At 39.0% G+C, this 14,355-nt stretch overlaps 2 protein-coding genes across 3 annotated transcripts in view; one reads left to right on the top strand and one right to left on the bottom strand.

Annotated features, from left to right (window-relative positions):
* LOC121522381 (glycerol kinase-like) overlaps window positions 1-3,178 on the top strand; it is a 30,550-nt gene extending 27,372 nt beyond the window's left edge. For both annotated transcript variants that reach the window (XM_041806664.1, XM_041806662.1), the window contains one exon: window positions 45-3,178. In XM_041806664.1, coding sequence (XP_041662598.1) covers window positions 45-58 — 14 coding nt within the window. In that variant the 3' untranslated portion in view covers window positions 59-3,178. The remainder of the gene's footprint in view (window positions 1-44) is intronic.
* A 241-nt stretch (window positions 3,179-3,419) lies between these two features.
* On the bottom strand, window positions 3,420-13,890 carry ddx18 (DEAD (Asp-Glu-Ala-Asp) box polypeptide 18). The gene is made up of 14 exons (XM_041806661.1): window positions 13,726-13,890; window positions 13,118-13,285; window positions 12,810-13,028; window positions 11,456-11,591; window positions 10,745-10,845; window positions 10,454-10,653; window positions 10,021-10,135; window positions 8,231-8,370; window positions 7,982-8,143; window positions 6,090-6,242; window positions 5,764-5,877; window positions 5,540-5,596; window positions 5,195-5,372; window positions 3,420-3,795 (listed from the first exon to the last, which is right to left on the bottom strand). The coding sequence occupies exons 1-14, from the start codon at window positions 13,829-13,831 to the stop codon at window positions 3,653-3,655; spliced, it is 1,992 nt and encodes a 663-aa protein (XP_041662595.1). The 5' UTR covers window positions 13,832-13,890; the 3' UTR covers window positions 3,420-3,652.
* Window positions 13,891-14,355: the final 465 nt, after the last annotated feature.

Genomic DNA, 14,355 nt, shown 5'->3' with positions numbered 1-14,355 from the left:
CTTTACTGAGTCCTCTCTGAGAATAATCTCTCCTCATCCCACAGATCACCAGCAGTAACTGAGCCACAAGACCTCCACAGAAACACGGACGCTTACTCTGCAGCTAAAACAGAAGAGGAAATATGCTCATAGTGTGTAAAGGACGTAACAGCTGCACGGGGCAATGTGCTGTCGACTCAGAGCAATACATAGCCTGCTAGCAGTGGCCTTGCTCTGCTGTAACATAACTAAAACCTCAAACCCCAGTGCCGGCTGAATGAGGAGCTTTTAGAAACAACTGTGGAACTATTTTAGTAGATTTTTGTGTCTTCCTTTTCTATGAAAAAAGGGAAAGTGTTTCTGAAGCATCCTTTAAACGATGAATTTGCCTTCGTCAGTACGGTGTAGAGAAAATCAGAAGTCAAGAGCTGCACTATTTTACCTCATCACTGTAAGAAAATAGAACACTGGAGTATTTTTGTCTTACTATTTCTGATCTTTGTCCACCTTTCCTCTAACTTTCCTACACGGGACTTGTTGGAAACGGTCAGCGTACGTCCTTTTAAAGTTGGGTTTGTTTCTGGATGAAATGAAGAGGAACCAGACTGATGTGTTTGAGTCACAATAATCAACCACTGGATCTTTTTAATGAGCTTCAAGTCTTTTGGATTAAGGAGTAAAGAAAAATGTTTTGACACGTTTCCTATCTGAATCTACAAAAGCAGACACTGCAGGCTCTCAACAGCACTTTATAATTTATCCTGTGTACTGAGAGGATGGATAAGGGAGTCCTGAGTGCTTGTTTTTTCTCAAGATAGAAGTATTTTTAACCAGATTGTTTTTAAAGGGATTTAATGTATGATTTTTTGTTTAAGTATGCCAGGTGTCCACAAATGCAATCAGTTAAAGGGAAGTTCTGATGCTTTTAACCAGGGCCTTATTTTTACATATTTAAGGGTCTAAGTGACAGAAAGATTGCTCCAGGGCCCGGTTGTTCAAAAGTAATCCAACGGGACTAACAGCTTAATCCTAATAGCAAGCAACACGTGTGAGCTTCAGCAACAAAATCTGTGATGCAAGACAGTATTACTCAAACGAACAACGTCAAACATCTGCGAACAAAGATCTGCAAAGTTCTAAGGGTGTCCTGCTGGAAAGTCATTGATTTTGTCTGACTTTTCTCATTAAACAGAACTTGTTTAGTTGTTTAGTGGAGAAAGAGGTGCGTGAATTATTTCCATATCAGCATTTGAAATGTTGTGGTTTCTCTTGTTTCCACAGATGCAACACTACTTTTTAAACTGCCGTCAAACGCTCGTCAAAACAAAGCACAACATGTCTGTTCGCTGTTTTCAAAATAAAAGCACTGCATTTCATACTGTTCTTGGGGAGAGAATGAAAATAAGAGTTAAATGTTTGTCATGTGGAGAGCCAGAGTCTCATGCTGTTAGGAAGTGCTGTAATCTTTTTAATCTGACCACATCTTGAAATCTGATTGCCAAAAAAAAAGATTACGTGGGTAGTCCAAGCCTGTTTTTTTGGATTAAACATCCAGTTTTTGTTAAAAACTCCAATTGTGGCTTTCCACACAGCTATGGAGACATCAACTAGTGGGAAGAATTTACCAGCTAGTGTGTCTGGAGGCGTAATTGTGCCTGCATCCCAACACTCGAGAAGAAACACATTGCAAACAAATTCTACCAATGAGGACATACATGATTGCCAAAGCAATGTAAATATGGCTCTCTCTTTAGCATTTCCTGACTATTATATCCAAAAAAGATGCCTGTGGAAAAGCTTTGTATTCTCTAGACTCTCTGTGTGATATGCAGTGCTCATACAGGCAGTCTAAAAGCCTCAACTTGCATGTCAACATGCATGCTGAAATTAATATCCAGCTGTGACGCTGCTGGGGTGGGGCCACCACACACCCAGTCTGAAACGGGCCTCACTTCCTCATGGGCGAGGTTTACACAGACGTACAAGAATCTTTCTCATGAATATAAGAGATTTAGTAGAGGCTAGCGATTCCATGTTTAACTTTAGTAGGCTCACACCAGGAAAATACAGCTTTGGATGTTTGTCTCAAAGCTGTGCTGGTGGAAAACCATGCTCCAGTACAAAAAAACAAGATAATCCTGACTCCACCAGAACGCTAAATTCAGACAGATTTACAGGGGGTGGGGAAATTGTAAGAAACTTTTAAATATGTAAATAAAATAGAACATTTTTACAAGGTAGTTGACATTTTAGAAGATTAAAAATATTGTTGACAAGAATGTAAGTAGATGATCTAGATTTTAACGGGAAGTTTGAGGACCATCGTCCTTGTAAAGTATTTTACCTTATAGCAAAGATTTCAAGTAAGAGTGCAGATCTGTTATTTGTTTCTATTTGTGCATATTTTGCGCCCCCTGTGGACAAAATATGTGGCATGAAGTCCCCTTTAAAGCCCTGGTAATCCAGACTTGGTATTTCATTAAGTCTCTACCTTTATAAGGTTGATCCAATCCTTTTTGGGTAAATAACTGGGACAGAGGGAGCTGGATTATGAAATGATGGTTAGGAAAAAATGAATGTGGATCATTTCATGTGGATTTAATCTTTTGAGCAATCAGGCCCAGACGAATGCTTTAAACACTAATCTGGTGTAACTAATAGTCTCTGGTTAATGATTTATGATTGCTGCAGCCTGATGTTTGAGGTCAAATGTGCACTATCAAAGTGTTTCCTCTGAATGTTATTTTCACCACTTTCATCTCAGACTATTATTAGTGTTTGACATTACAGAGAGGATCCCAGCAGAGATAGGCCTCATGGTCAAAAAGTAACTTAATTTTTTGCCATAGACAAAATAAACCAATGTGTTTCTGGGGATCCTTAAAGTGCATAAATAATGTGCTTTTATGTGGATCACCTTTGATTCTAAGCATTTTGTCTCAAAGAATATTTTGCATCTATTGCAGTCTGACTGCAGCATTTCCAGAACTTTTTCAAAATGTTAACCCTTACATTTTAAACACTGAAACTGACAGTCAACCATGTATGCACACGCCTTTTAGCTATAAGCCATTGTACAGCCTGTAAAAATCTTAACTGCCACTTTAATTCTAAACGACGACACTGCAGTGTTTTGGTACATCATGTGTAATTTCCTGATTTTCTATTATTAAAAGGGAACATCTGGTTAATGTATAAATTCCTGGTGACTGATTGGATCTCTAAATGTGTATATAACTATCTCAGATCTTGTTCCCGTGTCAGCAAGTTTTCTGTAATTTTTTTTTTGACACGATGTTCAGCAAGAGTCCTTGAGCTCTGCTGGAATGTATAGATGCTGCAACACATGCAATGAAATCTGACTTGTGTAATAAAAAATGTGTGAATATGAAGCTGAAAGTGTCTTTATTATATGACTCAAAGAAGCAAACCTTGTGGAGTTAAGTCAGTAGAGATTTAATAGAGAGGATAGAAAAAAAGAATTTTTGTTGACAATGGCTTCCACAGAAGCCTCTTCTAACATCCACAATTTACAGAACACATTTAGAGGAAGAGTGAGGCTTAAATGTCATCTCTGGGATGTCCTGTATGTAGCAGAAGTTCATGTTAGAGAGCAGTTCTTCAAATACACAAGTGAGTAATGAGTCCAGACGGAGCTTTATTTTGAAAGGCTTCAGCGGGAAAACTGCCTCTTGTCGCCTTTTCCTTTGTTGACGTGTTTAAAGATTTTTGATTTGTGAAAGCTGGACTTCTGATATCCAAAACCGCCTCCACCTCCTCGCTTCTGCAGCTTTGCTCCTTTACTGCTGTGTACGTCTGGAGGGAAGAGTTCAGTTAAGGAATACAACTTTCTGGAAGAAATTTCTAGATAGCTTTCAAAACGCTTTTAATGGGAGCTTTCCTGGATGAATGTGAAATATATTCATGCAATAGATATATAAACTATCAATCTGGCGTGTAAAGCGGGTACACACTAAAAGATAAGAGTGCTTATTTAGGTCTGTTACCTCACTTCAAACCAAAATCAGCAAAGAGCCAATTATCTTACAGTTCAACATCAGGGCTGACAGACAATTTAAAATGTTTAATTGCAATTAATGTTGAAATTTCTGTTGTAAATCACAATTCATCTCACCTTTTCATCACATTTGGAAATTCCACTATTTTCCATTCTAAACCGATTTTGTTTCATTTTGGGTTGTGGTATTGTCTGAAATTCAGATAAATAACATCCTGTGTGGACATGTGCCTGCTTTTATTTTCAAAGAGAATATCAATTTTAAAGGTAGAGTGATGGAGCATTATGACATGAACTTAACTACTGAAAAAGGAACTTTTTTATGGCTTGGAAAGGAAATAAGGGAACAGTAAAAAAGTTTGATAACACAATTACTTTTGACTTGTCCACTGAGCCGTCTGTGGGGTTTTAAAGTGAAATGAGACATGAAGGAGCAGTGGTGCTTATTTTATGTCACTGTCGCTGCAGTTTCTCAGCCAAAGTGTACAGGAAGGGAAAATAAAGCATGCATGACTCAGGATTTCTAAAAACTTGAAGCAATTATATATGTACATGATTAAATTATAGCCAATCTGGAAGTAAGCTGACCAAAGGAGGAAGCACAACAAACACAGCCATGTGGACATGGACTGAAATTGCCCTACAATGACTATAGCAGGTTGATAATAGCAAGCCAGATTTTAGCTTGTAAACGCTAAAGTCATGTTTTACTGTATGAGATTTGGAGTTTTGGGAGAGTATTTGTTTTCCAGATCTGTTAGTCTGTGGTGTACCATGATCATCTTGTTGCACACCACACACTAAAAACCGAACTATTAAATATCATTTTTGTCACACCCTGTGGGGTCAGGCACACACTTAAGATAAAAAAAATCTTTTACAACGTGCCAGGCTACAGGCTTGTGTTATTTTGTTAATTTAGATCTAGACGTTTCAGTAAAAGGATGGGAAGAAACAAGCAAGTGCTGTAAAGTGACAGTGAAGCTACTAAAAGTCAGAAGAAGCTGTAAACATGGAAAATTCTACACAGTGACATACAGTTTGTCATTGGCAGATAGAAAAAAAGCCTTAATATTATCAGGGGAAGGCATTTGTTTGTCATTTGCCTGGAAATGTGATGACAAACTCTGCACCCACAAATTTGAACCCCTTTAAACCCATCAATCAAAAATGTTGTAGAATCACAGTAAAGGATACTCAGATCAACAAACGGAGGAACTTTGAAGCCGAAAGACAGCGCCACCATGGGGAGGTTTAGGGTGTTGACGCTGTAGATCTGTTTGAGTGAGTGGGAGTCGTAGGCCCTCACGTATGACTTGTAGGCCTCCTGAGCTGATTTATGGAGATAGTAGTTCTTCTCAATCAGCTTCTCCAGCTACAGAGGAAAAAACAGAAGCAAATAATACTATAGCTACAATCATTTCTCTTTTTTTTTTATTTGTGTTATTTTAATGTAATTAGAGACATTTACAGATATGGTAAAGCTGCTGAAATGTCATTAAATCTGTTAAAAATCAACAGAAGAGGAGGCAGTTTTCCTACCTGGGACTGGATATCAGAGATTTTACTCCAAGAAAATTCAAATTCACTCAATGGGACCTGGAAAACAAATAAAAGGAGTCAGGTCTATACTATCAGACCCTATTTAAAAAACAAATTTGTTTTAAATTCATTTTAGTGGATATTATGAGCTATGAAGATGAGACAAATTAAAATCAGTGACTGACAGTGATTTACACTCAAACAGGAGGGTTTTAAAGTGTCACCTTCGCCTGTTTGAGGAATCGGAGGAAGCCGAGCTCCTCTGGTCGGAGGATGAGGAGAGCGTGTCCTCTGCCGTTGATGCCTCTGGCTGTTCTGCCCACCCTGTGGATGTACTCCTGTGGACCAAAAGAGCATGTTAAGAAGGGAGTCTTGAACTTAACTTGTAACTGTAACCAAATCAAAACTTAATTTTCCTAAGTCATCAAGTGTCACCAAGGCTGAAGTATTAATAAGCCAAGCCACTGAGAAATAAGTGAAAATCGAAGTCCTACTGAAGAATTTTCAGATGTTTTTACAACAAGGATGTCTGTAAAACAATTGATTCTACCTTGGGGTCATCTGGAGGGTCGTACTGGACGATCCAGTCCACCTCAGGGATGTCGAGGCCTCGAGCTGCCACATCAGTACACAGCAGGATTCCTGAGTCGGCGTTACAGAACTGGAAAAACGTGGTGGTACGTTTGGTCTGCTTCTGTTTACCCTTGGAAACAGAAAACAACAAAAAATTACAACATCTGGCTTTGTGAATTAGATTTCAGCATCTAGAAATCAAATCACCATTACTTAGGTACATGCAAAGCGGGTGCTGTCACCTTTAAATGTCACATGACTCAGGTGAACGAGTGCTTCTGAGAGGACTAAGTGATGCTGACTTGCACAAGTTACCAGACTTGACAGCCAACCTGCATCCATGAATTTAAATGAAACAAGTCATTAAGTTTTGGTGAACGCTAGGGCTGTCTAACCTTGCAAAGCAGATGGATATGCCGTGTTTCTCCCTGGCGAATCCATGTTGCAAAGCTCCAGTCTGAACCGTTTGGGCCCAATTAGAAAGTGACAGGACCAATCAGCGCCAACAGGCAGTGTTTTTGGGCGCGGCGGAGTCGTGATGTAAGCAAGCAGCACCAAGAGGCCGGTGCAGATATGGCAGACGACATTGGCGTGGATGCTGCTGAAGTGTAAGTTTTATCAGAACCTGACTATTTCTTCGTTAAAGAACAACAAAGAACAGCAGTGAGTTGTTTTCTTTTCAAAAACGACAAAAGTCATGCACCGACATCTCTACAGCCGCCATGTGTCGCGTTATGCAGTTCTCTATAGAATTTTCTCCTCGGTAGTGGCTATGTCACGTGTTTTGTTGCTCTGATTGGCTTGTAAAGATGTGACACACAGAACGTCCATCTAATCACCTTCTGAGTTTTTTTTTAAAGCCTCTGCCCTTTCCCAAACGCTGTGCATGACAGGTTTTCCAGATGGATATGTGACACAAATCCATCTGGCGTGTCAGGTTAGGGGCTGTCAGCATTAATTGCAATGCAAATAAGGTCCATGATAAGTGCAGTACTATTTTTACACACAGTACACAGGCTCAAAAATGGACAATGAAAGATCTCCGATTAGACTCCATTTCTGTTAGGACACTCGAATAATAGGGTAAGAATTTGGCCGAAACAACATTAAACGCTGGCTATTCTTCCTTGTATCAACAGTTCAGGATGCAGGTGGCGGTGTAATGGTACAGGGATCATATTCTAGTCCACTTTAGGCCTTTTAAAAAAGAACTGTAACTGGCTATGTCCATCCCTTTAAAACCACAGTGCACTCATGTCCTGATGGCAACTTCCAGCAGGATAAAAAGCCATGTCAAAGCTCAAATCATCTCAAACTGCTCTCTTGAATGAGCTCACTGTACTTAAATGGCCTTCATGTCACTCGATCTCAATCCAATAGAGCACTTTTGGATGTGGTGTACCAGGAGATTTGCATCAGAGCAACTGCAAGATGCTCTTCAAGTTAAAATAAACCACAATCTCTCTCTGTAATGTCCATTCACCCTGGACTGGCCGCCAGTCAATCACAGAGCTGACATATAGAGACAGACAACCAGACACGTTCACATTCACACCTACGGCCAATTAAGAGTCATCAATTAACCTGATGAGCATGTTTTTGATGGTGGAAGGAATTCGGAGTACCCGGAGAGAACCCATGCATGGAGAACATTCAAATTCTGCACAGAAAGGCCCTGATCAGGAAGCAAACCAGGGACCTTCTCTCTGTGAGGCAACAGAGCTAACCCCTGCGCCGCTGTGCAGCCCTCTCTGTAATGTTTCCTGGTTAAATTTATTCTGCGGCAGTTGTGAGCCTCAGTGTTAGTAAGCTTTATCGAATACAATGATGCATGAAATATGCAACACTTTTGAGGTACAGGTGTCTTACATGGATGGCCATCACAGGCAGGTCAATGTAGTTGAGCAGCTCGTAGTGATATTTCACCGACATGCAGGAAGAGAAGAAAACCATCAGCTTCTTCTTCCGGTTCTTCTTCAGAAAGGTGAAGAGTAAGAGGAAACGCTTCTCTGACGGGCATACAACATAACCCTGAAACAAAAGACACATGGGTTTAGAACGCTGAGGATTTTTAAAATATCTTTAGTTTAAAAGTGACTGAAGAGAGATGAAGCTGACCTGCTCCAGACCGTCTACGGTGGCTTTATCCTTGTTGTCATCCACACCAACGTACAGAGGCTCCTTCTTCAGGGAGATTCGGGCCAAGTCCTCAACTTTACGGGTCTGAGTGGCTGAAAACAGCATGGTCTGTCTTTTCTCTGGAGACGAGAGAAAAAAGGAATTATTCTTGGCCCCAATAAAAAAATCACTATGTCACCATATAAATTGATCTTAGTGGCCATTTTTAAGCCATACCATGAAGTAGTTTTAAATGCTTAATATCCAAAGAGTCTGTAGAGTCCTAAATGTGAAAGCTTTGCTAGTTAATAAACAATAACACCTCTAAGATAATCCAGGGTATAAAGTGGTGCAGCCCTGATGTAATTTTGTGGGCAAAACCGGAAGTAAGCGTCATATGGGTTCCCTCGACGTTGAGCCTATGGGATTTTTCAATGGGTTTTTGGATTATTGCTGAAAATAAGTTCTGTGTCCAATAAAAGTTTATGAAACTTACACGTTTTGTTCATAAAGATAATCTTCACAAATTGATAATATAAGAATCATATGTGGTTCGTTAGTCTAACTGATGAAAGTAAAAAAAAAAAAGTCATGCTATATTGAACACGGTCAGCTGAATTTAACATCACCAGGGGATACAAGTGAATGGCAGGCTCAGTTGCCACACTTTGAAAGATGACGTATAATCTTCCTGACAAACACCGTAGTCCTTGTTAGCTGTCTTTTAGCAGCCGCCTTTAAGATGTGAAAAGATACACAATTCAAAGGTGGGACACATTTCAGATGTATTTTATGGTATAGGATAAAACGTTAAATTCTCTTGAGCTTGTGTTCACCACAGACCTTATTTCAGGCATTTAACTGGAAACTCATTATAAAAAAAATCCCATAGACTTTCAGATGAGGGAACCAGAAGTGCTAAAATGCTAACTCACTTCCACGTTTCAGGACTCATTCCTGCACCACTCTATTGGCTGCACTTTTAATACCCGTATTTTCATCTAACAAGTTAGCTGTGTCCTGTGTATTGATGTGGCCACTATATCAGGATAAAATGCTGAGACATGTGTCTTTATTACCACAAGTGTGTGCAGCTGCTACTGCCATACATTGCACGACACCTTGCTCATAAAAATTTCCCCCTTTCATTGTATACTGTCATAAGAACGTACTGGAATATGTAACAACATAGACCACAACAGTGGGGTCTGCACCACTTTTTTTCCTTGATAGATTGTAATTCTACATTTAAAGAAATGCAGTAAATATTGACAATTAAAATAAAGCTTTTGAAATGCTAAAAAACAGGATGCAAGATGACAGTTTGAACTGTTTCCCCCAAAGGATGCTCAGAATAAACTAAATAAAATACGGACTGTGGCCTATAGACAGGAAAAATCTACATTATGGTTTATGGTCATTCAAAAATTCTTGCATTAAAATGTTTTTTTAAATAAACTGTTTGAAAAGGAGAGAATGAGAGACACAAATCCTTATGTAACAGTTGCATAGAGAATAAAGGCTTCAGTTACAACAGTTTTTACATTATTTAATCAGAGCGAAAAAGCTAGTTTTAGAAAACTAAAACAAAGAAAGCTTAACAGAAGGAGAATGCTGTACTACAGGATTGATCTCGTGACCTTGGTGCATACTGTTGATTAAAACTTGAAGCAGCTCTGCACCGAAGGCAAATTCTGACTGTTTTTTAAAATTTCTATCCCAGTTGCCCCTTAACTTAACCTTCAAAAAGAAAAATCAAGTCAAATAGATAGAACAGCGTAGGAACATACTTGGCAGCAGTTTGATGATCTGCTTCAGCTCCTCCTCAAACCCAACCTCCAGGATTCGATCGGCTTCATCAATGATCAGACACTGCAGGTTCTTGAACATGAAACCAGGAGTGTTCTGAAAGCACAGAAGTCCCTTTATTAAAAAGGCTTTCTTAAGCATTTGCAGCATAGGTACATATCAATAAAGCATGATCTATTGCCGCATGCATGACAATTTGTGAGGTAATGCCACATATTACGCAAACTTTCAAGATCCAGAAACATTTGCAGAAATGTTTTCTGTACTAACAACAGATGCAGAAAAAAGGTTAAAAAAACAAGATACACACATTGTCAGCTCCCAATGGGTAATTTTTCTTGTTTTGCACCTGTATCTGTTTGCCTTGATGTGCACACTAGTTTAAAACTCCCTTGTTATTCCTTCTGTGCTCACCTGAAGATGGTCCAGCAGACGGCCAGGTGTGGCCACCAGGATGTTGACTCCATTGGCGAGTTTTTGAGCCTCTGCCGAGCGGTTGCTGCCACCCATGATCAAACCAAAGGTGTGAACATGATGAGCCATCAGTTCCTTCATCACGCCATATGTCTGCATCGCCAACTCACGAGTGGGGGACAGGATCACAACGCCAGTGCCTGAGGGGAGAAACAGAAGGAAAATAAAGACTCTGAGATTTTATAGAATTAAATAAAAGAATGAAGGATAAAGTAACAGAAAAAATCTTACCGTTTCTAGGCATGAACTTGAGTTTGTAGATTAGTTCTATAGACGGGATGAGGAAAGCCAATGTTTTACCACTTCCTGTTTTGGCTGCAGCCAAAACATCCCTACAGGAAAGAGAAAAAAAGTTCAAAGTTCAAAAGTTTGATGAAAGGGGTTAAAAAGGGGGCTTAAAGGCCGGCTCAGACTCAACGAATTCAGCCCGCTTTGAACCAGACTGCAAAGTCGCAGCTCGTCATCAAAACTCCTGCCCGATATACAACATTGGGAAAAGCAGTGTGGAATAATTAACAATGCATCCAAGACACCCCACGACCACGGTTCAACATGACTAGCATGTCAGAATTTTTCTTACATCGTCGTCTAGTGTGACACCCTGTCCTGATGTCAATGCTGGGAATCCTGATGTCTACCAACAGGAGAGCATTTGCTCCTTATTTATGCATCATCATTCTTCAGAATCCCCTTTTCTCCTTTCAGAGAACTAATGCGTATATTTTACTCTATTATACTTAAGTTATCACATGCATACCTTAAGTTCTACCTAAAGGAGAGCCAGTCCATATGTCCTCCTCTTGATACATCCATAACTATTATCCATGATGCAATCCATAATTGTTTCTTATTTTCCTTTTTATGAGCAAAAGACCACTACAGTAACATCGAGCACTTCTGGTGTAGATTGATTTATAATATTTGACCTGCCCTCCCCCTTACCTTCCCTCCAGCAGAGGACGAATACTTTTGTGCTGGATCTCTGTCATGTGTGTAAATCCCATGTCCTTCACAGCTTTCAGCGTGTTCTCACTCACCAGCTCAGCGAGAGAGGCAAACGACGTGTCCTCAAACGCCCCTGGGAAATAACAACAAACAGGTAGGAATTAGGCATGAGGCATGGATTCTGAACAGTCAAATAGTCATTAACTTGTCTTTAAAAATCGAAAGCTTTGTGCAGCTCATCACTCATATAATCTTTATTTCTTTCATGACTTTCACCAGCACCTGGTTGGGGTACAGTACTACCACCAGACACTGGCTCTAGCTCATCTAGTTTACTAACCACTATTAAATAACAAAAGTAGTATACAGCACAACTGTGGTGCTAAGGATCAAACTATGCTTCTCTGCAAGAAACCATCTTTTACTAAACACTGTTAAGAGAATGATCACTAAAACAATCTGTTCTACAGTCTAAAGCATAGTCAAGTCAATTGACTGTTACCCAAATTAAAATGACAGCAGTCAAATTTACATCTTTAAGCCTGTTAATGTAAAATTCCATTACATATTAACATAAAACTAATCGAGTTTACGCAGATTGTTCAGTCTAGCATAGTAATATATTTGTGCACTTCTCTCTTCATCTAATCTGTCATCATCATTTAGCGTTTTAAAGGGGTGGAGGAGGGGTTTGTAAGTGTTTATCAAGTTTATTCAAGCAACTTTCGATTCAATCCTTTGATTCAGAATGACATCACTTTTAGCAAATGGAGCAGAGCTTTCCAAATAACAAATTTAACTTAAAGAAAGGCCAACAATGAGGATGTGAACGCAACGTTACAAGACAACATCTGTTTATAAAAGAGATAATTGTCCATATGAAGTGTGTCCTTGCAGTCAGTCCTGTCAGGAGAATTACTATCAACTCTCCCAAAGATAACCACAAGTCTCTCTGTATGCCTTAGCTGACACCCGTTTCATGATGGAAACACTGAAAGGGCAACACATAAAGGCAACATGGCTCAACTTGCAACAATAAAGTGTTTTTTCAACTAGACTTCACATATAGGAATACAGAGAAGAAGAAGCAGACACAAAGATCCCAAACTCTGGGCCTTATCTTAATTTGATATCATTAAGCTATGACTTTGAATTTGCAGTGCAACTCAAAACAATTTCAATTAGATACTTTTTCAAAATTGTTCAGCCCTACTTTTAGTTTCAATCCAATTTGTCTCAAAGTTGATGCTTAAATGTGATGCTTGAAGTGTGACTTACTGATTGATTGTATTAATGGGAATGAAAGAGATCCCATTAAGTATTAAAGAAACATGAACCATATCATTACTACCTGTCAATCCTGAGGGTAACTCAGGCATATCTTCCTCCTCATCGTCTTCATCTTTGTCTTTATCATCCTCTTCTTCATCATCATTATCGTCTCCCTCTTTTTCATCTGCAGCTTCCTCTGGCATTTCTGTAGACTTTTCTCCATCCTCATCTGCTGTTGTTCCCTCATCTTCCACCTCATCCTCTTCTTCGTCTTTCACTGTTTTGGTCTTCTTTTCAGCTAAAGGGTTAATGAAAAGAATGAAGGTTCAACATAAAATAGAGTCAGTGGTTGTCATATCCAAGTCTACACACACTTTTAACCATTACCAGGTGACTCAGCTGTGTCAACAGCTTTTCTCTTCTTTTTCTTCTTCTTCTTCTTTAGGGATGTTTCTTCTGTTGTGGTCCCCTCTGTTGGTTTTTCAGTCTTCTTCTCCTCTGGTTTGTTTTCAGTCTCTGGATTCTCACAGGACTCCTTTAGTCCGTTGGCGTTTACTGTCAAACACAGATGGACATGTCACATGTTAAAATCTATCAACAGCTTAGTGCCATTCTGAGAATGAATCCTAGTCAATAAACATGTTCATCTTAAGTAAGCCCGTTAATTTGAAGTTTTAACCTTCGGCTTTCATCTTCTTGAACAGATTAACTTAATAAATCTGAATATGACACAGTGTTAGCTGGCTAAGTGTTTATGACGCTATCATTAAAAGTTCAATAAAATTTAATAGATAACAGAAAAATTAACATACTATATCCACATTATAAGTAGTATTCATTTTGAATGACGTGACTTTGATATTTATGTTGTATTTAAAAATGTATCGTTTAAGAATAAAGCAGTGAAGAGCTAAAGATGCTAGCTTAGCATGCTGCGTTCGTAGCCGTGTAGGAAAACGCATTGACCAGCTAATATTTTTCTTTAAGATACACACCTGTCTCTTCTTCTTCTGTCTGTGACTTCAACAGTTTGCGCTGTTTGTTCTTTTCACTTCTTTTCTGAATTTTCTTCCGAAGAAGCTTCATCTGTAGGTCCGCCATGGTTACTGTAGGCAGCACACGTGTGTATGTGTGAGGCGTTCAGGACCCCTCAGGGTAGGAAACTACACTGCCTGAGTAAAAATACTAAGGACCTCTACAGCGGCTCGAGGTCGGACCTGAAGATTACCTGAAAAAAAATAATTAATTGAACAGTAGCGATATTTAAAACACAAAACTCACAAAAAGCTGATCGCCTGTAAAGGGCTCATAAACCACAAAAACACTGCAAGTAGCAAGACACATTTTCTGAACAGCAAAACATTTTGTTAAATAAACACAAGTTGTAAAAAGCAATGATGTATATTTTCTTCTCTATTAAATTTGAACGTTTTTGCATCTTATAATGCTTGTAATGTAACATACCCTCAGGCCCTCCTTTAAAAAACATCACACTTTCCCTTTTAAAGCCCTTTTATGACATTGGATATAATATTTAAATATAATAAAAAATAAAATAAAATGTAATATTTAGTCAAAATATTTAACATGAAAGAAAAAAAACTGTTTTCCATCCTTAACTTCAG

Source organism: Cheilinus undulatus, linkage group 15 (genome assembly GCF_018320785.1).
Source record: "Cheilinus undulatus linkage group 15, ASM1832078v1, whole genome shotgun sequence".
Lineage (NCBI taxonomy): Eukaryota > Metazoa > Chordata > Actinopteri > Labriformes > Labridae > Cheilinus > Cheilinus undulatus.
Note: the sequence above shows the minus strand (reverse complement) of the source record. Positions and strands in the feature narration are given on the sequence as shown.